This window comes from the organism of the source record quoted next, unplaced genomic scaffold (assembly GCF_019419815.1).
Source record: "Pyrus x bretschneideri cultivar Hongxiangsu unplaced genomic scaffold, Pyrus_bretschneideri_v1 Contig18, whole genome shotgun sequence".
Classification (NCBI taxonomy): domain Eukaryota; kingdom Viridiplantae; phylum Streptophyta; class Magnoliopsida; order Rosales; family Rosaceae; genus Pyrus; species Pyrus x bretschneideri.
In genome coordinates, this window is record NW_025999479.1 from 7,136,227 (window position 1) to 7,156,432 (window position 20,206).

The following is a 20,206-nucleotide window of genomic DNA, read 5'->3' on the forward strand; positions in this document are numbered from 1 at the left end:
GGTGGTGGCAGCGGGACATTGGTGATGATGGTAGGTAGCGGTGGTGGTGTCAGTGCCACCTTGCCATTGGCATCCATATGTTTAAGCTTCTTGGTACGGTCAGTGTTTAGTGAACTTTTTCAATAGACAAACACTTGTACATCCATTACGTGTCCATCACGCCTAGCACAAAACCATGCTAACCTTATTGTGATATGAAACCATGTTAACCTTATTGCGATATAGACCGGTCCTTCCAGATAGTCAATGTCTAGTTAACTTCCTAAACAGTTAGGAACTTTGTTTAAGGACTAAGTAACTATGGAATACAAGCCTCCCTACCCTAACCTTGTTTAGGACATTGTTTCCATACCTTAAATCATATGTACTCATTCATAGTTTATTATTTCTGTAATATAAAACCAAAACTCATGAATGACTTAGTCTGCACTTTATTAATTAATTAATTAATATGTAGGAGTTGTTACATAAGTTTAGACATTGACCTATGTAAAAATATATGGCCTGAACTGATAAAATCATCACAAAACGTTTATCTGTTTGCTACCAATGATTGACTAAACTACCTTCGGTTTAAATGAATTTTTGGAGAGATGATCTTCATATCAACAAGAGTAGATAAAACTATAAGATAAAAGGTTTAATCGTTATATTATTCTTCTCCCTCTAGGAGGCATTATATATGAAATATATCTTGTGATACAAGGAATAATAAAGGACTCCTAACTAAATTAGGAAACACAATTATATTCCTAATAAATAATTATTCTCCTAACTTGTCGGGGTTGACTCATGTCCACACTCCCCCTCAAGTTGGTGCATAGATATCTTCTAAGCCCAACTTGTCGAGTGAGTTTTGAAACCTGGTAGCAGAAACTGCATGTGTTAGAACATCTACCAACCGTTCTTCTGTCTTCACAAATGGAATGTCAACCAACTTAACGTCAAGTTTCTCCTTTATGAAGTGTCCATCCACTTCCACATGTTTGGTCCTATCATGTTGCATCAGATTGTTAGCTATCTCCCAAGCTGCTTGATTATCACAGTACAACAACATAGACCCCTTGGGTTTAAAGCCAATCTCAGTAAGAAGAATCTGAATCTACAAAAGTTCACAAATACCATGTGTCATTCCCCTGTATTCAGTTTCTGCCAACGACCTCACCACTACATTATGTTTTTTACTTCCCCAAATCACAAGATTACAGGCTATGAATGTAAAATAACTTGATGTAGATCGTCTATTAGTAATATTCCCAGTCCAATCTGCGTTAGTATAGCCTTTCACCTCCATGTGTCCCTGCTTTTTGTACATTAGACCCTTTCCTAGAGCTCCATTTAAATAGATTAGGATTCGCATTACTGCTGCCATGTGATCTTCACTCGGTGCATGCATAAACTGACTCACCACACTTACCGCATAAGCAATGTCTGGCCTAGTAAGGGACAAGTAAACCAATCTTCTCACTAACCTTTGAGATCTCTCCTTATTTGTTGGAACTTGATCTTGATATATCGCAAGGTCATGATTTTGCACAATTGGAGTATCTGCCAGGTTTACATGCCAGCATACCTGTTTCAGACAACAAGTCTAACACATACTTACATTGTGACAATTATATCCCTTCTCAAGATCTAGCAACCTCAGTACCTAGGAAGTACTTGAGTCCCCCTAGATCTTTCATTTCAAACTCTAAAGCCAAGTACCTATGTAGCCAGTTCAATTTCCTTCGTATCATCCCCTATGATAATCATATCATCAACATATATAATGAGTAAAGTAAATTTACCATCCTTGCATTTGATGAATAAAGTATGATCTGAGTTTCTCCTATTTGTATACATACTTTTTCATGGCCTGAGTGAATTTTCCAAATCATGCTTTAGGCGACTGCTTGAGACCGTACAATTTTTTTTTCCCCTTAGGAAGTGTAACCACACTTCACGTATTACTCTTATGTAATGCCTCCATCTCAATTTGCATTGCCTCTGTCCATTTTGGATTTTTCAAGGCTTCTTCCATTCTGGTAGGTATTTTGATGGTGTTCATCTGTTAACAAGTGCATAGTATTTCGGCGGGAGTCGATATATGAAGACACAATTCACAATAGGGTATCATACCTCCCCTTCTGGAAAGTACCTTTCTGGCAGCTTTCCTCGATTCTGTCTAGGAGGTAACACATAAAGTGGTTGAATAATTTCATAGTGAGTATTACCTCGAGGATATCTGTTGGATCATAGACCCATTTTGGAGGAGTGTGAGGAGGGTTGTTTCTTGAGATGATACTCGGGCACGTGGCAGAAGGCCCATTTAGGTAGGTCTCAGCAGCGAGAAGTCCACCTAGGCTGGCGTCAGCAGCGGCAGAGCCTTCAGTAATAGGAAAGAGCCCAAGCTCATGTGGGCAAGTACCATTATGCGGCCTAGATGCCGTTATTTCTATCAGCAGCCCATCATCATGCTTATCAATATATGATGTTGTCTTTGTCCGGCCATCATCATGTAGCCCATATGCTGGTGGCCCATTTGTCCTATTTGTCAGCTTATCATCAGCCTTATCAGTAATTCCATCATTTGTCCCATTTGTCTCCGCACGCATATGCCCAAGTTCACGGTCTTAAACACACTTATTATTTGGGTAGTCGGCATGTACATCAAACCAGCCATAGTCTTCGTCTAAAGTTGTCTACCCCTGAGGTCCATGGGGACGTATACATGTTGGGTAGGTGGATGATAACATGGGTAACCTTTTTGTTAGGGACTAAAGCCAATGAAAACACACTGGACTGCACACGGATCAAGTTTGCTTCGTTGGTTTTTGTGAAGATGGATGTGTGCCACACTACCAAAAACTTGTGGTTTAAGATGAAGAATGGAGGAAATGGAAACATGGTCACCAAGCACGGCCAACGGAGTGCGAAAAAAAAAAGAACATGTGATGGAATTTGGTTCATTAAATATATGACACAGATCATTGCATCAGCCCAATAAGTCTTTGGTGTGCAAGCACCAATGAGAAGGGCTCAAGTAATCTCAAGTATTTGTTAATTTTTCCGTTCGGCTACTCCATTCTGTTGTGGGGTCTGAGGACAAGTAGTCTCATGGAGAAGGCCCTTGTCCTAGAAAAACTGAGAAAGGTCTTGATTAATGTATTCACCACCATTATCAAACCGAAGTACCTTATTCGAAAGCTAATATTGTGTGTAGACCATATGATAAAACCTTTTGACAATTTCACCCACATCACTCTAATGTTTCATGAGATATAACCAAGTCATTTTGGTGCAGTCATCAAGAAATGTTATAAACCAATGCACACTATGCTGAGTAGGAACTGGAGATGGCCCTTATACATCAGAGTGAACCAATTCAAAATGAACTGTTGTTTTATTAAAACTTGGAGGATACGAAGCTCGATGACTTTTAGCTAATGTGCATACATTGCACTTTAAAGAAGAATATGGAATATTGTTAAATAATGATGGAAGTAATTTTTGCAAATAGCCAAAGGAGGCATGACCTAGGCGATGGTGCCACAATTGAACAGTCTTCACATTTCCATTATCACAACTTCGAACTTGTGAACCCAACCTTGCGCAACATTGTCAACATAGTACAATCCCCTTCTCTTAGTACGACACCCAATAATTACCTGAGTTCATATATCTTAAAGTAAACAGAAAGACGGAAACATTAGCATAACATAGTCTAATTGCTCGGTGACTTGTTCCACTGATAACAAATGGCTAAAGAGTATGGGAACAAGTAAGCAGTTATGTAATGAGAGAGTAGGAGTGAGTGCTACTAAACTCATCCCTGTAACCGAGGCAACACCTCCATTAGCAATGACAATACTATCTCGTGGTGGTGGTGTTGTAGAATTAAGTAAAGTACGATCAAAAGTCATATGATTAGTGGCTCCGGAGTCAATAATCCAACCTCTATCAAGATCAATTAATGCAATTAGGGGGCGTTTGTTTGCCCTCACTAAGTTGGACTGGACTGGACTGTACTAGCTATTAGTCCAATACTGTGTTTGTTCCATACTGGGACTAACATTAATGAGACTAAAGGGGACTAGCATGGACAAAACCCTTCACAAAGAGGTCTTAGCGAAACCCCCCAATAACCATGGGACTAGCTAAGACTATCCTCTCTTTCTCGTCCTCGTCATGCTCAACGACCACTCCCGACAAACTCCTTGTCATCTCCGGTCATCTAGATCAATCATTAACTTTCCGACTCCCTTTCAAATCCATTTCACAACCAACTTTCATATAAAATATACCAAATTGAAGCTGGGAATGATAAGATTACGATTTTACCTGAATAGAGGCCAAAATGTGGTCGAATGTGGCCGGAAAATGGCTTGGAAGTCTCGGCCTGTTTGGGCTTCTTCAAATCCATGACAGATTCGAGCATTCAAAGCTAAGATCTCGGTCTAGGGATGGTGATGAATTTTTTGGTGGTGTTAACTTCATCCAATTTAACAAGGGTTGGCCGGAAAACACATCGGGAAACCTGCAACTCGTCGGCAAAATTGGAGCCGTGAGGTTCCATTCGAACAACACATAGCTAGAGAGGGAGGGAGGACAGAGAAATAGACACTAAAATCAATAAGGAGTTTGACCAGGAATGAGAAAGAGACATGAATTGAGAGGTCTAAAAGGAAAAAAAGAGGGAGAGGGTGGGACGATGAGAGAAGAGGAAAAGAGTGGGACGGAAATGGTACGAAAAGATGAAGAAAAAAATAAGATCATAATAAAATATTAATAATTTTTATATTAAATAATATAATATTAGAATTTGTTATTATCCAGCTTCTTAGTCCAATACTGCACCAAACACTCCATTAAGTTAGTCCAGTTTAGTCTAGTCTAAGCTAGTCTAAGGTTTTGCTTGTGTTACATAGATCATCGGATTGCTCTTGGGAAGTAATCAAATTTAAAAATGTGAGCTGTGGGCCCAACAACTCTCGGTCCGAGTTCAATTCTGGTTTGGTGGCTGCTGATGGGCCAAGCGGTCCCATGCCCACATGGCTGCTGCTGTACATGACTGCTTTTTGCCCCATTGGACATTGGGCTTCAAGCATGGCAAGCCCAGCCCGCTAGAATTCACTGCTACAAGGCCTACAAGACGCTCCACTGCAGGTCATTGAACCCACGATGGGACTCATGGTTTTGATTGTCTGTTTCTACGGTTTAGCTGAGGATTTTTTTTGGATTTTGTTGAAACAATGGTAAGTGGTTTTGTGATCTAGGTTTGTAGGTTTTTTCCTTTTTTCAATGGGTGGTTCTCTTGCTTTGAGACCACGATGGGGTTTGTGATTTAGGTTTCTAGGCTTTTTTTTTTCTTTTCTTCTTTTAGTAGGTGGTTCTCTTGCTTCAAGACCACGGTAGGATTTTTCTGGGTTTACAGAGATCGGCAGCTAGGGTAAAAGGTAGGAAAAAGAGATAGGTCGAAACCTACTCTGATACCAATATAAAACTATAAGATAAAATGTTTAACCGTTATCTTATTCTTCTCCCTCTAGGAGGCATTATATATGAAATGTATCTTGTGATAAAAGGAATAATAAAGGACTTCTAACTAAATTAGGAAACACAATTATATTCCTAATAAATAATTATTCTCCTAACTTGTCGGGGTTGACTCACGTCTACAAATCCCCTACATCCTTACTCGAGAAAGCGGATCAAAATTGTCTTATAAGCTGCAACTGCTCCACATATCATGGAAGCAGTTGCCGTCGGTTTCTTTCCAGTTTATATATTGTCTCCATTTCATATTTGTACAAATTATATAGTTTTCCCTCTTATAATTAATGTGTATTCAATACGTAATAAGGTCTAATATAGTCATAATTCCCTTAAGCTTGTTCTTTGATATATCAATTAAATGGTTTTGATGAACTTTCACATGAAAGTTCTCACATTCTCCCACATGAGAGTGATCATAACTATTCAGTCTTGTATGCAACAAGTAGGTGATCGTTGAAATATGATAAACAAAAAGATCCTTATCTGTACTCAAAGATTCATCAGTCGAACTTTAGACAACATAATCATAAACTAATCAAACCTAAGAGATACGTTCAGAGCAAGCTCAGATGAGAAACTCTTTGAACTTAAGCATGACTCCCACATTGCTTGATATAATAATGAGACTGCATATGTCACTCGTTAGCCCATATTTCTACAAGAATTGAAAAACACAAACATGTATTTGATTAGACTTGAGTTTTTACAAATGAATTACATCGTCATGTAAAACAACTTGTGAACATTACAAACACATTTTCTGATCAAAACGTATACGTAAGACAGTGGAAAATTGCCTTATTCCCACGTTCAAATATGATCCATGATTGCCTGCAATCCCATATTTGGCAAACGTCTTTGAAATGTTGTTACATGTAATGTCCTTGTCAATTGATTCGCAGCCATGTGATGAGTACCAACTAGAGGCATATAGCTTGTCTGTCATGACTTCAATCTTGTGATAAGTCATTGGACATTGTGAAAGAGAAAATTTATCCCTTTTAGCAATAGTAACATCACCACCACTACAATTCTCCATGTTGAATCCTATAAGAATTCTATCAATGTAATTCTATTGAGATAACCCTAGTGTTCTCTTCATTCTATTTCTCATAATCTCCATACCTAAAACATAATAAACTTCACCCAAATTTTTCATGTCAAAGCTTTTGGACAACATTTGTTTGGGCCCATTCAACAATTACACATTTAATCTTATCAACAATATATGTGACCCATCATATTGAAATCTGCATTACATTTTCGTAAGGATTTGTAAATTCATATGTGAATGACATTGAGCCATATAAAAGCTATAGAACTAGTTACACCTTTAGACAAGAAATTGGCTATCTACAAAACCTATGAATTTCAAGTCTGGTATAAACATTCACAAAACAAAATAATTAAGGTAAATTACATTTTTATTAAGTTGGAATTGGTATGTTTAGGTTTTCTTAATCTCATTGTAAACTTATAATCAGTTGTTCCAATTAAAGTTATTGTTTTCTAGCATCAATTCATCTTAATTTTTTTTTTCTGAAAGACTCTCATAAGGAGGTCTCTTATAAGTTTCGCACATGGTCCCGGAATGTCAAAGATGACACTGCTTGTTTAGTTGTGAGAAGTGAGAACTTATTTGCTTCTTTTGTTTCCTCTTCAATAAACATGTCACTTGCATTTTTTTCTCTCTTATACGTTGATGTCTCATTACTTAGTTTCTTACTCTTTGAATTGTCAAAGGCCTTCTACCAAGAAAATATCAAAGACCTTACACACATATTGTTGAGAGCTCCGCTTCAATTGAGGGATTCCTCAATTAAGTATACTTAAACGACATTTTTGTAGGATCAACACTGCATTGTATTTCAATATTTTGAACCATTTTGTTTATAGGGCTTCCTCTAGATATTATTGTTGCAAAAAATCCATTCAAATCCGAAACTAGTACTTGATGAAACTCATGCATTCATAATAAAGAAAAACACATTATAAAGGAAGTAAACCATAAACTTTATTTATTCAGTGGAAGCCAAGAATAAACTAAGATCAACAACACTCAAAAGAGCCATATTACATGCAAAAGAAAATTATAAGAAACCTACACTTTGGAACATATTAAAGATTATACTAGCTAGCCCGCCGGCGCTTCAGAGAATTATTTTGCAATTTAAAGTAAGATAAACCAAAAGAGATGTTAAACTCCACAGTAGGTTTTGATAGCACACTTGGATTGCTTTCCCTCTGGTGTTACAGAGAAGTGAAGGTAACTGAAATGATCAAATGGCTTATAGGATAAGGGGTGTTTGTCGTCGATTAGCTCTTCCGGTACTTGTACAGTTCCATTAAGCCATGAGAAGAGTCCAATTGATAATCTGGTTTTGTTCTGTTTCATGATCACTTGGTGAAAACAAGACGGCACTCTACCATTGCTCCATGCCTGCAAAGATAAAGTTAATTAAAAAAAGAACCAAATTAAAACTCTATATATTTCATGTCCATTCATTCAAACCCAAAAATAACCACCACGGGGTGGTAAAGAATGAATTTCAGGTCCGTATCCTACACAGCAAAGTCTTGAGTTGATTTTTGGCACTGAAGAATCATACAATGGTGGCCAAGGGAAGTCTGAAAATACCTTTGTAAATCTTCCTGACTCCAATAATAATGGATTGCCATAGGTGTATTTGCACTAGGTGAAACCTGAATGATTTTAACCAATAAATGAAGGCTTTTTAGCCAAAATGGTCCATAAGATTTGCATAATACATCACTTTGGTCTCTGAGATTGGAAATCAATAGAAATGGTTCCTGAGATTGTCCAACATCCATTATTTTGGTCATTCCGTTAAAAACTCCGTTAAATGTTCAGGAGCTCTTGGCATAAAGTTTGAGCAATTTTCAAAGCTTCGTAATTCAATCGTTTTTTAACCAAATTTGACCCATAATATATCAAAATAAAGATAGGAAAGTGTAGAACAAGATTATACCCATTTAGAAGCCCAGTGGTTGCCAAAGATGGCCGAAAAATAGCCTGAAAGGTGACTGGTCCGCGGGAAAACTGAAAACTTGCCGGAAACTGGGTAAACTTTAAGCGTTCATAACTTCTTCAATACTCAACAAAATCGAGTGATTCAAAAACAAAAATCATACTTCTCGACGAGATGAAGAGAATGATACCTTTATCAACAGCTAACTCACCTCATTTTTTCTGGAAAATGGCTCGAAAGTAGCTGTCTTGGTCTCAAGTTAGCCACTTTAGAGCCGTTTTCCGGCCAAACCACGGATAATTAACTGTTGAGAAAGGTACCATTCTATTCGTCTCATTGAGAAGTATTACTTTCATTTTTGAATCACTTGATTTTGTTGAGTATTGAAGAAGTTATGAACGTTTAAAATTTACCTAGTTTCCTTGCGAGTTTTCCAGTTTTCCCGCAACTAGTGACCTTTCAGGCTATTTTCCGGCCATCTCCGGCAACCATTGGGCTTCCAAATAGGTAAAATCTTATTCTACACTTTCCTATCTTCATTTTGATGAATTATGGGTCGAATTTGGTTAAGAAACGATTGAGTTACGAAGCTTTAAAATTGTCCAAACTTCCAGCCAAGAGCTCCGGGACACTTAACAGAGTTTTTAACAGAAGGACCAAAATAATGGATGGTGGACAATCTCATGTACTATTTCTATTGATTTCAATCTCAGGGACCAATCTAATGTGTTATGCAAATTTTAGGGACCATTTTGGCTAAAAAGCCATAATTAAATGACATGTATAAAAGAATTAATTTTTAGAATTCTGGTGCGGTTTTGTTCATGCAGTTTTTACAATGTAGGAATTGGGACTGGAACTAGTCTAAACGGTTCAGCTTGGTTCTTGAACTTGAGTTGACTGTTTTAGGTCAACACAGTTTTTTTACGGTTTATTTTGTCTTGGTTTGTTTTGGTCGTGGTTCCATAGTTTTTATGCTCACCCTTAACAGTGGCTAAGCCACCAGCTAGTCCCTTTAAAATAAAAATGAAACCCAAAAGTAAAATATGAAAATTAAAACTTGATGATTAATTAATCATGCACTATTATCCTTTTACTAACAAGTTGAAATTAAGAAAGTGGAGAATTTATGTACCATGAAAGCGTCGCCTGCCATGACTACAAATGATGTGGGTGAAGGCTCAGCAACAAACCACTGACCATCCTTTGTTTTCACCTCCAAACCGTTCACCTCCTTTTGGTGAAGAATGGATATGAAGGCCTTGTCTGTGTGAGGGGGTAGTCCCACGTTGGTTTCATTCTCTTTTTGTTCTCTATACTGAGACCATCTCAGCAGGTAAATTGTCGACGCCATGTGAGATTCGTAAAGCCTTTGTACCCCATAATTGTGAAACACCATTTTCGTCACCAATTTAGTTAACTCGGCTACCAGATTTGAGAAGGTATGAACTTTCTCACTAGTCAAAGAAATAAACACAATATTAGTTTTTGTGGTAAAAGGTTACTTTGTTACAGACACAACATATTACAGTAGAAGAGATCCGAATCCAAACACACAAAAACAAAAATAGACCTCCAAAGTAACCCATGAGCAAAGTAAGTTTTGAGTGAGCCCAATGCAAAAAGAGCAGAAAAACACATCAAAGACAACTGCAACCGGAACGCCTCAAACCAAGACCGCAACAACCGTTGAAATCCAGCCAAGAAAAGCCGTCCCAAGAGTGAAGGAACAGAAGACGCGATCCTCCAAAGAGCACCCCAGAAGTTGCAGGCACCAATCGAAGGAACAAAGTTGTGGGAATAAGCAACCTGCAAGCAACAGTGCCAACGAGGGCACACACACAAGTGGAAAGAGGTGGAGGGAACACCCAAGCCAGAGCTCTACTCACCTTCCGAGAGAATCGCGAAAATTCGCCAGAAAGATCAGTTGTTGCAAATCTAGTAAGTGGCTTCAAGGAGAAACGGGAAAGGGGATGGATGACAGAGTGGGAAAGAGAGAAAATAGACAGGAAATAGGAAAAGGGATGACAGGGGAAAAGGAGAAAAAAGAAGGGGAAAGGACGACAGAGATGCTGAAGGAAAGGGGCTAGCAGGCCAAAAAACAAAGAAAAAAACTACCTGAAAAGCAAGGAAAGAAAAAGAAACGGAACAGAAAAGGAGAAGGAGAAGGGGACTGCCACCGACCCTGGCCATAGCTAGGGTCGGTCGGCAGCTACAAGAGGGACGGGATCTGGAAACTCTCACACAGAGAAGAGAAGAACTCTCACGAAGAGAGAAGAAATTAGTTAGGCATAATATATATGTACCAAAAATGGTGAGTATATTAATTCTATCCTGAAAAAGTTACAGAAATTTAGATTAGTAGCCATTAAACCAATAAAAACATACCGAAATTCGTCACTTCCTGCAGGCCACATCATATTTGTGAATTTTTCAACTCCTTCAGGAGTTGTCGCATAATCGACTCCCAAGGATTCGTAAAGTGGAAGGGAAGAAATTTGGCCGATGTAGCTGTGGTAAGGCTTGTCACTGGTCTTCTGGCATTTGGTTTCAACTGGAAGATCAAATAGGCCATTACTCATAGAAAACATGGCGTTGTGAAGGTCCAAAGGAACTCCATCGTAAGTGGCTTCAAAGCAGCCACAATCTTCAAGTGCTTGCTGGACTTGATTGCATGTCGACCTCCATGCCTCAGTTCCAGGCTTCAAATTTTCAGCGTTGGTTAAATCTACAACAGGAAGCTTTGCCTGACCTTCTGAACCCATGATAAATCTCTCTCTATTGATCCTGTGTGTCTTAGCTAGTTCTTGGAAATTAAAGTAACTATCTTTCCGAGTTTCGGGAATTGCTGCCCTGATATTTATGGTAAATTTAGTTATGTCATCGTCGCCATTCGACATTGTATTAAAAAGTTAAGAAAAATACACATATTAAATTAATACTTAAATAATAATCTAATTTAATCAAACACTTGCGTAACCTGATGTGAACTTTATTAATCAATATGTAAATGCCAAGTGTCATGATCTCTGTGGTGACATGTGTCATGATCTTGTTCTCTCGGTTGTTGGGAGGTTGCTAGTCTACTCAGTTGTTAAATCTTGAAGTTGTATAGATAGTCAGTTGAGATATATTGTTTTTAATGAATGTTTACTCTCTACAATAATAAGACCATCTTTAAAGGAGATGTCAAATTTTAAACCTAAAATTTAAATTATAAGGTTTATGTGGCACTTTGATATTTTTTTAAACTTTTGATCTCTAACCGATATCTCAAATTTTAAATATAAAATAATAATTCATATGTATTTTCTTTGCATTGGAAATGAAAAGAAACAAAAGGATAATGGTTTAAACCAATAAAAAATTAATAAAAAACATTTAATAATTAATTAAAAAAATCTGAAAGTGCTGTCAAATCTGGCAGCAAGGGGGAGAGATGTCAATCCATGTCATGCCACATCAGATTCGACTTTTCAGTTGGAAAACATTAATGTTGTCTTTTGTTATCATTATTGTTAATTTGGACATTTTGACATCTCCTTCGGTGATGCTCTAAAGCTTTCACTTTCTCTCTCTACGTTTCCAATCTTAATCTTTCTAGCTTCCATTGTCAAACTGTTATGATGGTATCAAGCCTAGGTTTTTTCTGGGTGCGGTGCTTATCGGAGCGCTAATCAGTGTTACTTGAAGGCGGTTGACGATTTTGTGCTCTTGTTGGTGCTAATCGGAGCGCTAATTGGGGTTTCTCGAAGGCGGTCGGAGCACTAATTGGGGTTTCTTGAAGGCGACTGAAGTTTTTTATGGCCGTTTTTGCGGAAGTTTTGGAGCTTTGTATCCTAAACCTAACCCATTAAGCTAACAGGTCATCCAAATACAATCCGTTAAACTAACGGATTACCCATTTCACCCGTTAACTTTATTTTTATTTTTTATTTTTACATTTCATCAAATCAATAACAACCCGGAAGAGAGGATCATTGCCTGAAAATTTTCTTCGGAAATCCCAGTACAATCCTCTTCTCCTTATTTCTTACCATTTTCAAGTTTTAATTTTTATTTATTTTTAAACTTATCCAGTTATAGATCCTCGCCACCAAAACAGTCCAACATAATCACCTTTGAGAGAGAGAGAGAGAGAGAGAGAGAGAGAGAGAGAAGGAGAAGGAGAACACTATTGGGGGTTTTGAATTCAATTGAATAATACGAAGATCTGTCTCTCCGTCCGTGAGGAGAGAGAGAGACCCCATCCTGCTGTACAATCCCCCCACAAAGAGGAGAGAGAGAGCCTGTAAATCGTGAGGGGCATGAGAGTTTCTATTAGGACTATTAAAATTACAATAACGGTGGTTAACGAGTTTCGTTGGTCTATCCAAAATGATCCGTTATTTGACACGTGATTAATGGGCTGACCTGTTAACCACTCGACCCGTATTACTACAAAAGTGGCTTATTGTGTTGGTAGTTGATGTCGATTTTATATAACCGACATAAAGTGTCTATGTCACTTATAACCGACATAACTTTTAATTTTTTTAAATGGTGGTGTCGTACAAAAAGAAAAATGTGTCACTTTCAACCGATATAAAGTTAGTGTTGGTTTAAAAAAGAATCGTGTCACTTCTACCAGACACTAATAATTATTTTTAAATATTTTAAAATCCGATGTCAGTTGTAGCCGACACTAATAATTGTTTTTAAATATTTTAAAATCCCGCGTTGTTTTATTATCTACTATGGACATAATGTGTGATAAATTCATATATACTTAAGTTTAAAAAAAAAAATTTAATAGGTGAGTCACTAAACTTTTGCAAAATTTCAAACATTTTGAAATTTGAAATTTTCACACCACTGGAGCAGACTTCCGCACAAAACTCTAAATATAAGGGAAGAGAAATCCAAATTGTTTCACACCACTCGACCAGTCCACAGTAACCACAACAATGGCGTTCACATCGTTATTCTCTACGCCACAGCCACAATAGTAGTAGCAGCAACAATTGCCGTTTCAAATTCAACAGCCTCACAACCCTTTAAACAAAGCAGCTCCTTCTTCTCCCAACAACCACCGTAGCATCAGCAGATGTCGCTGTTTCAACAGCTGCAATTCCACCAGCAGCAGCAGCTGTTTCAACAGCTGCAATTTCAGCAGCAGCAGTAGCAACATCAACTGTATTTGTTTGCTAATGACAAGACTCCGGCGAGTTATTGTACCAAGTGGGCGGATCTCCATCCAGATTACTAGAAAATTCTTTTGCAGATTGAGTTAGTTTTCTTGAATTTTTTAGCTTGTTACTGGTTTTTCATTGTGATTTTTTGGGGTTTTTGGCCTGATTGGTTACTGAGAAAATGTAGGAAAAGAAAGCGAAATTTCGAGTCTTTTTCGTTGTGTAAAGTAGTATTAGGCAAAATTGCTGCATTAGATTCTGTAAAGTGAACCTCTTTTTATTTATTTTTTATTTAAATTTTTTTTTACCGATATTTGTTGGGTTTTAATTAAAGTTCAAAACTTGAGTTTAGTTTGTATTAAATTCCAAGTGTAATAGTTCAGAACTTGGGTTTACTTTTTTACTCTTATAATTATGAGCTGAGCTGAGATAACTCATATGGTTTAATTTTGAGGTTCTTAACTATTGTTTGCTCACAGGGAATGGATACTGGGGTATAGGGATGAAAGCCAGTGGCTGGATCAGTGTCCTTGAGATGGAAATGGAAGGATGTTAATTTTTGTACTTGAGATGGAAATGGAAGGAAGTTAATTTTTTTCAGTCCTCAGTCCAATATCTGCTTACAAGAGTTTTTTTTTTTTTTTAGCAGTTTGATTATTTTGTGTATACATTAACTTTATAAAAGTTGAAAAGCATTTAACTTGGGAGATCTTATGCTTAAATCTGAATGACTTCTTACCTTTATAATAGAAGTGCATTGCATAGTACTATTAGGTAAAGGGATTGATTGAGACAAACTTGTTTATTATTAATTGTTTGTGGTGTCGCTTATGGGTGACATTATAGTGGTTATTTTATTTTTCAAATTATTAGGTGGTGTCGGCTAGGACCGACACCAGTCTAGTCCATCCGACAATCATTGTTAGTAGTTAATGTCGCCTGTATCCAACGTGAGCCTCGATGTCACTTTTAACCGACGTTACTATCTTTTATTTTATTTTATATTGCTTTCCTTCTTTGTGGAGGATTAAAGGGATTAACTGACATCAAAACCTTTTTGTGACGCTAGCAATGTTGTTGGTTCTGTTATTCGACATTGCATGAGTTTATGTTGAATTTTTATCAAATATCTGACAAAAATTATGTTTTTGTTGGTTTTTGGACCGCCAGTTATAGGTAATTTTGTAGTAATGCCGTTTATCACTCATCCGAATACTAATTTTAACGGGTTGGGTTGAAAATGTCAGATCTAACTATGGCGATCGAATGAATCAGGTGTTGTTCTAAATTGAGGGCTTTTACTTGCAATTTCTTGAAATTTGTTGAGGCAGGATGCCATATGTAAACTATTGATAGATGAATAAAGATAAATCTTGGAAAATTTTTGAAGGCACGAAGCCATATCTGTTTCTTTGACAAAATTTTGTTGCGATTCCTCTGATTCTGTGAAAGATTGTTTGAGCACGAAGCTCTGCTCCGTGTATTGAGTTTTACAAACAAGATTTGTGCCACGAAGCCTATATTTTGGTGAAATTAGGGCACAAAGCTCATTGATTCCACAGGTTGTGACAATTACAAGCACTAAGCTTTCTTGTTGTGTTGTTTTGTGAATTTCTTAGTATTACATTGGGTATTTTTTGCGAAAATGGGATCTACACCACTCAAGATTGATAGGTTGCTAGGGATGCTTACAATTTGATTGTTGGATGATAACTATGCCAAATGGTCTTTCCAATTTCAATATGTTTTGGAAGGCTATGATTTGTTTGACTTCTTTGATGGTACAAATGCGTGTCGCCGAAGTATGTTGTTTCCTTGGAGAATGGTGTTACTAAAGAGATTACAGCAGCTTATTGTGAATGGATCAAGGCAGACAGGCTTTACTTAGTCTTCTCATTGGTACTCTTGGAGATGAAGCTATTGATATGTTGTTGGCAGCAAAACTGCACATGAGGCATGGACTCAACTTACTAATCATTATGCAATAGTGTCTCGAGCAAGGATCAATCATATAAAGATTGAACTCCATACTATTAATAAAGAAACTGATTCCATTGAGAAGAACTTACTACGACTTAAACACTTGAAGGACAAACTAGTTGCTGCATGAGAAACCATCTTAGACAATGATTTCATTGTTGCTGCATTGGCTGGGTTGCCATCTGAGTATAATATGATACGAACTGTTATTGTAGCCAGAGAGACATCTATCACTTTGAAGGCATTCCGTGCACAGCTTTTGAGTGCAGAAGGGATTGCAGCAGAGTATCAGTCTACTATGCAGTTTCCTATGACATGAATGTTTTCTCACGGAGAATCATCTGGAACAACAGTTGGTCAACAATATTATCAAGTGGATAATTCATTTGGTGGTTCTAATGGTCAGAATTTTACTAGGGGCACAAGTTTTGTTAGTCAAATTCAGCGGTCTAATGGCAATGGTCCCATTGGTGGTCATTTTTCTCAGGGGAATCTACCTTAACAATTTCAATCTCAGAGGCATAACAATGGCTATAATGGTCCTCGGTTTAACAATCGACCAAGGTATAATGAAGGTCATTCTGGTGGTTATAACAACAGAAACAATGGAAGCTATTCTGGCAACAATAAAGGATGATCAAACTAGGGAACTTGGAATGGAAATAGTGGCCAGAAGTCAAATATAATCCCTGAGTGCCAAATTTGCAGAAAGCGAGGCCATACTATGCCTAATTGCTATTACAAAAATAAGCAGTCAACTCCTTCTAACCATGTCATCCCAGAATGCCAGATTTGTGACAAGAGAGGCCATACAACTTTTAATTGTTTCCATAAGGCTAACTATGCCTTTCAAGGTGCACAACCACCTTCATCACTTAATGCCATGATTGCTAAGTCCTTTGATGACTTCAATCATAATCAATCTTGGATTATAGAAACTGGGGCAACACATCACATGACTGGTGATGTTGGGGAGTTAAACATGATTACACCATTTGAGAGAGATCAAAATATCACTGTTGGCAGTGGATAATGTCTTCCTGTCAAGAACACTGGTTCATCTTCTATCAACGCTCTCTCTAAACCTTTAAACCTATATATAGTATTACATGTACCTGATTTAGCTGCAAGCCTTATATTGGTTTATACTTTATGCAAAGACAATAATTGTTATGTCATTCTTGATGAATTTGGATTTTGGGTGCAGGAATTAATAACAAAGATAATTCTCATGAGAGGAAAGAGTAGTGGAGGTCTCTACCACATCCCAAAACAATTGTTTTTCAAGTGTAATCAGCTACTACAGTCTACACCAAAAGCATTCCTTGGACAGCTAGTGAATGCATCTCTATTGTGAAATCCCATCCCCGGATTGCACTGTTTAAAAATACGTATCTCGTATTTTGTATTCATATTTGTAGTTTCAACGTATTTTTGGATGTTTGATATTTTCATAATTTTTCAGATTTCTTTGCATATCTAGATAAAACGTGTCGATACGAACGTGTAGGCAAAAACCGTTCGTGAATCGGAGTTGAAACGAAGAAATTATAGACGTTTTAGTTGTAAAAAAAAAATTAAATAAAAAATAAAAAATTAGAAGTTGCCCAATGGCAGCAGGAGAGAGGGGAAAATAGAGAGTTGCTCAATGAGAGGGGAAAAAAGAAAGGGGGAGAGTGCCCAATGAGAGGGGAGAGCAAGGAGGGAAAGGACAGAAAGAAAGGAAAAAAAAAAAAAAAAGGAAACGGGTATTCTTCCTGACCTGACTCGACGACAAGCAAACCTGACGCCATTCACGGCTAATCGAGGCAAATCGCCACTTGGAAACAACTCCCTAGCCTTCTATTTTCTATTTCCACCCAAAACTAGAAGGAATTTGGTGGTAGTTTTGGGGGGAAACGAAAGGTGGTGCATGTGGGTGTACGGCGGCGATCCGCAAATCGGGAAGCCAACTTGGCCAATTACCACCACTAATAGGCTCCCCCTAACCTCAGGAACAAAGCCCAAGCAGTGGTGGAGGCGTCAGAGCGAGTATGGAGGTCAAATCGAAGCACACCCAATTTTAGGGTTCCGGCGGTTTGTGGGTGATTCCAGGAGTTTCTCGGCCAAATTGGACTCTGGCCTAGGTATGAAAATTTATCCCCTCACTGAGATCTACTTGGCTATAACATTTGGTAATTTTTGGAACTAGTTGAATTTTCCGGCAAGTCGGGATAGCTGGCCGCCGCGTGTGGCGGCGCATGGGCCAAGACCCCACCTGCCCTTCCTAGACTAATTTGGATACCTTGATTCCATATGTGATGTTCGATTGATGGAATCTCATTGTATAACTAAAGTTTTGATATAGATCGCCACTTGGACATTATATGAATCGATGATCCGACCGTTGGATAGTCACCAAACTTTGGTATGTTATTTTGCATAATATTTGAGGACCTTAGGAGCTTATAGAATGGGGATCCGACGTATGGATCTTCCCAAATTGGATTTCTAAGTTTGTAAAATGAAATGTTGACCGTTACTTAATTCTTGCAATTGGCGGAGATTCGACTGTAGGATCATTCCGAAATTTTAGAATGTTGTTCTAGAAGATGAATGAGACCCTTAGAAAGTTACGGATTAGAAATCCATGGGAAGTTACGAATGGCTAGATCCCTATGTAGGGTACGTAGGCAGTCTAACAACGACATTAGATGCAGCCATAAAGTGTACGAAAAATTACTACGCAGTTAGATCGTGAGTTGTGCTTTGCACATATCTTGGAGGCAGGGTATGTTAGATATACATGTAATTGGTGATGTCGCATGTCAATCCTAGACATATGTTAGGATCGGGGCGTGACAACTTTTAATGGTACCAGAGCTTAGGTATTAGGTCTAAGTACCTTTACTTGTGGATGTTAAAAATTGTATGATGGAATTAGTGTTGTTATTGATGACATGGCAATGTTTGTGATGGTTTTGTGTGGTGAATTGAAGTTCGAAACTATCGAACTTGAGGTTAGCTTAATATGAAAATAAATGAAATGTGGACTCCATTCAATGTATCGCTATTAGTTGAATTATTGCAATGTTGAGTAAGTGGAGATGACAATGGAAATTTCAAGGACGAAATTTTTATAAGAGGGGAAGGATGTGAAATCCCGTCCCTGGATTTCACTATTTAAAAATACATATCTTGTATTTCGTATTCATATTCGTAGTTTCGACTTGTTTATATTTATGGCGTATAAAATTTTATTTGATAAGTAAAAGGATGAAATTGCCCCTATTGTGTTAAACGAGATTCTTTATGGACATACTTGATATTTTCATAATTTTTCAGATTTCTTTGCATATCTAGATAGTACGTGTCGATACGAACACGTAGGCGAAAATCGGAGTTGAAACGAAGAAATTATAGATGTTTTAGTTGTAAAAAAATAAAAAATAAAAAATAGAATCTGCCAGATGGCAGCAGGAGAGAGGGGAAAAAAGAGAGTTGCGGGAGAGAAAAGGGGGAGAGTGCCCAATGAGATGGGAGAGCAAGGAGGGAAAGGAGAGAAGGGAAAAAAAAAAAAAAAAAAAAGGCACAACTAGTCAGGGAGATATAAACCTAACCCCTCATAATACAAGAAAAAATGATTAAAAATACATGGAAAAGAAGGGAAAATAAACCTTACTCCTTTAGAAACAAAAACAAAGATACAAGAAAAAGAGGGAGGACATGAAATATAACCCCTCTAAAGGAAAACCTAAAGGTTTAAACCTGCAAAACAGAACAAGCAACATCACAAGGTTAAGAAAAGAAAAACAGGAAAATGAGACAAACATATAAGCCAAGATGCACATTAATTTGAGAAGCAAGAGCTAGGAAAGCCAACATAATCTAAAAACAAAGCAGCTCGAACCGCCAACGGAGGAGAATCATGTCATACTAAAAATGGAGAAGACAAGTCCATATTAGTAAAATTGTCCACAACCACATTTTCTTAGCGATATATGTGAGAGAAATGGTGCTTTTCACTCCTTTGGACATGCGTTGTTAGTTATATCTTCAATTTGTGTGATAGGGCCGTTTTGCGCTTTCCATAAACCACAAGTACTCGCCACTATCACTTGGACTTCAGTCATCAGTCTGCGGTTCTCTCTTTCTTTTCTCACGACTGTTGGAAGACTTATTCCTAGAATGCTTACGTTTATATCACAGAGTTGATTAATGGTCAACGAAACACGAATAATTAATGGTTAATAAAATGAACTTTGTTCATAAAACATAACCAAAAGAAAAGGAAGATTATAATGCCATGCAAATCAAATAGCATCCCTTCTCCACCGGTCCAAGGACGCAAGGGCAAGTGGTTGGTCAAGTAAGAGCATTTTTAAATGAGTTTTCAAAAGATAAATGTCAAATGTAAATTTTTTTTTCAAGAGCATCTTCAAATGGCTGACGTGACAATGTCAAATTTTTTTTCTTTTTCCAACCGCTATGTTTATAAATGATATTTATGGGACCCATTTTAAAAAGAATTCAATTAAAATAAATTTT

General features: G+C 37.5%; 1 protein-coding gene and 1 long non-coding RNA gene across 2 annotated transcripts; one reads left to right on the forward strand and one right to left on the reverse strand.

The window, feature by feature from the left end:
* Positions 1-7,536: 7,536 nt before the first annotated feature.
* LOC103967756 (probable 2-oxoglutarate-dependent dioxygenase AOP1) lies at positions 7,537-11,443 on the reverse strand. The gene is made up of 3 exons (XM_009381056.3): positions 10,917-11,443; positions 9,664-9,985; positions 7,537-7,978 (listed from the first exon to the last, which is right to left on the reverse strand). Exons 1-3 carry the CDS (start codon positions 11,426-11,428, stop codon positions 7,736-7,738), a joined length of 1,077 nt encoding a protein of 358 aa, XP_009379331.2. The 5' UTR covers positions 11,429-11,443; the 3' UTR covers positions 7,537-7,735.
* A 1,720-nt stretch (positions 11,444-13,163) lies between these two features.
* Positions 13,164-14,417, forward strand: LOC125476246. The gene is made up of 2 exons (XR_007257552.1): positions 13,164-13,796; positions 14,179-14,417. It is a non-coding gene; the product is annotated as an uncharacterized LOC125476246 (long non-coding RNA).
* The last annotated feature ends 5,789 nt before the right edge of the window (positions 14,418-20,206 follow it).

Excerpts from the sequence above, each read along its gene's own strand:
- LOC103967756 (XM_009381056.3), bottom strand. The coding sequence starts at position 11,428 with ATGTCGAATGGCGACGATGACATAACTAAATTTACCATAAATATCAGG. Across the intron at positions 9,986-10,916 it reads GCAGGAAGTGACGAATTTCG|TGAGAAAGTTCATACCTTCT; the intron begins GTATGTTTTTAT and ends TTCTTTGACTAG. Across the intron at positions 7,979-9,663 it reads TGGCAGGCGACGCTTTCATG|GCATGGAGCAATGGTAGAGT; the intron begins GTACATAAATTC and ends TTATCTTTGCAG.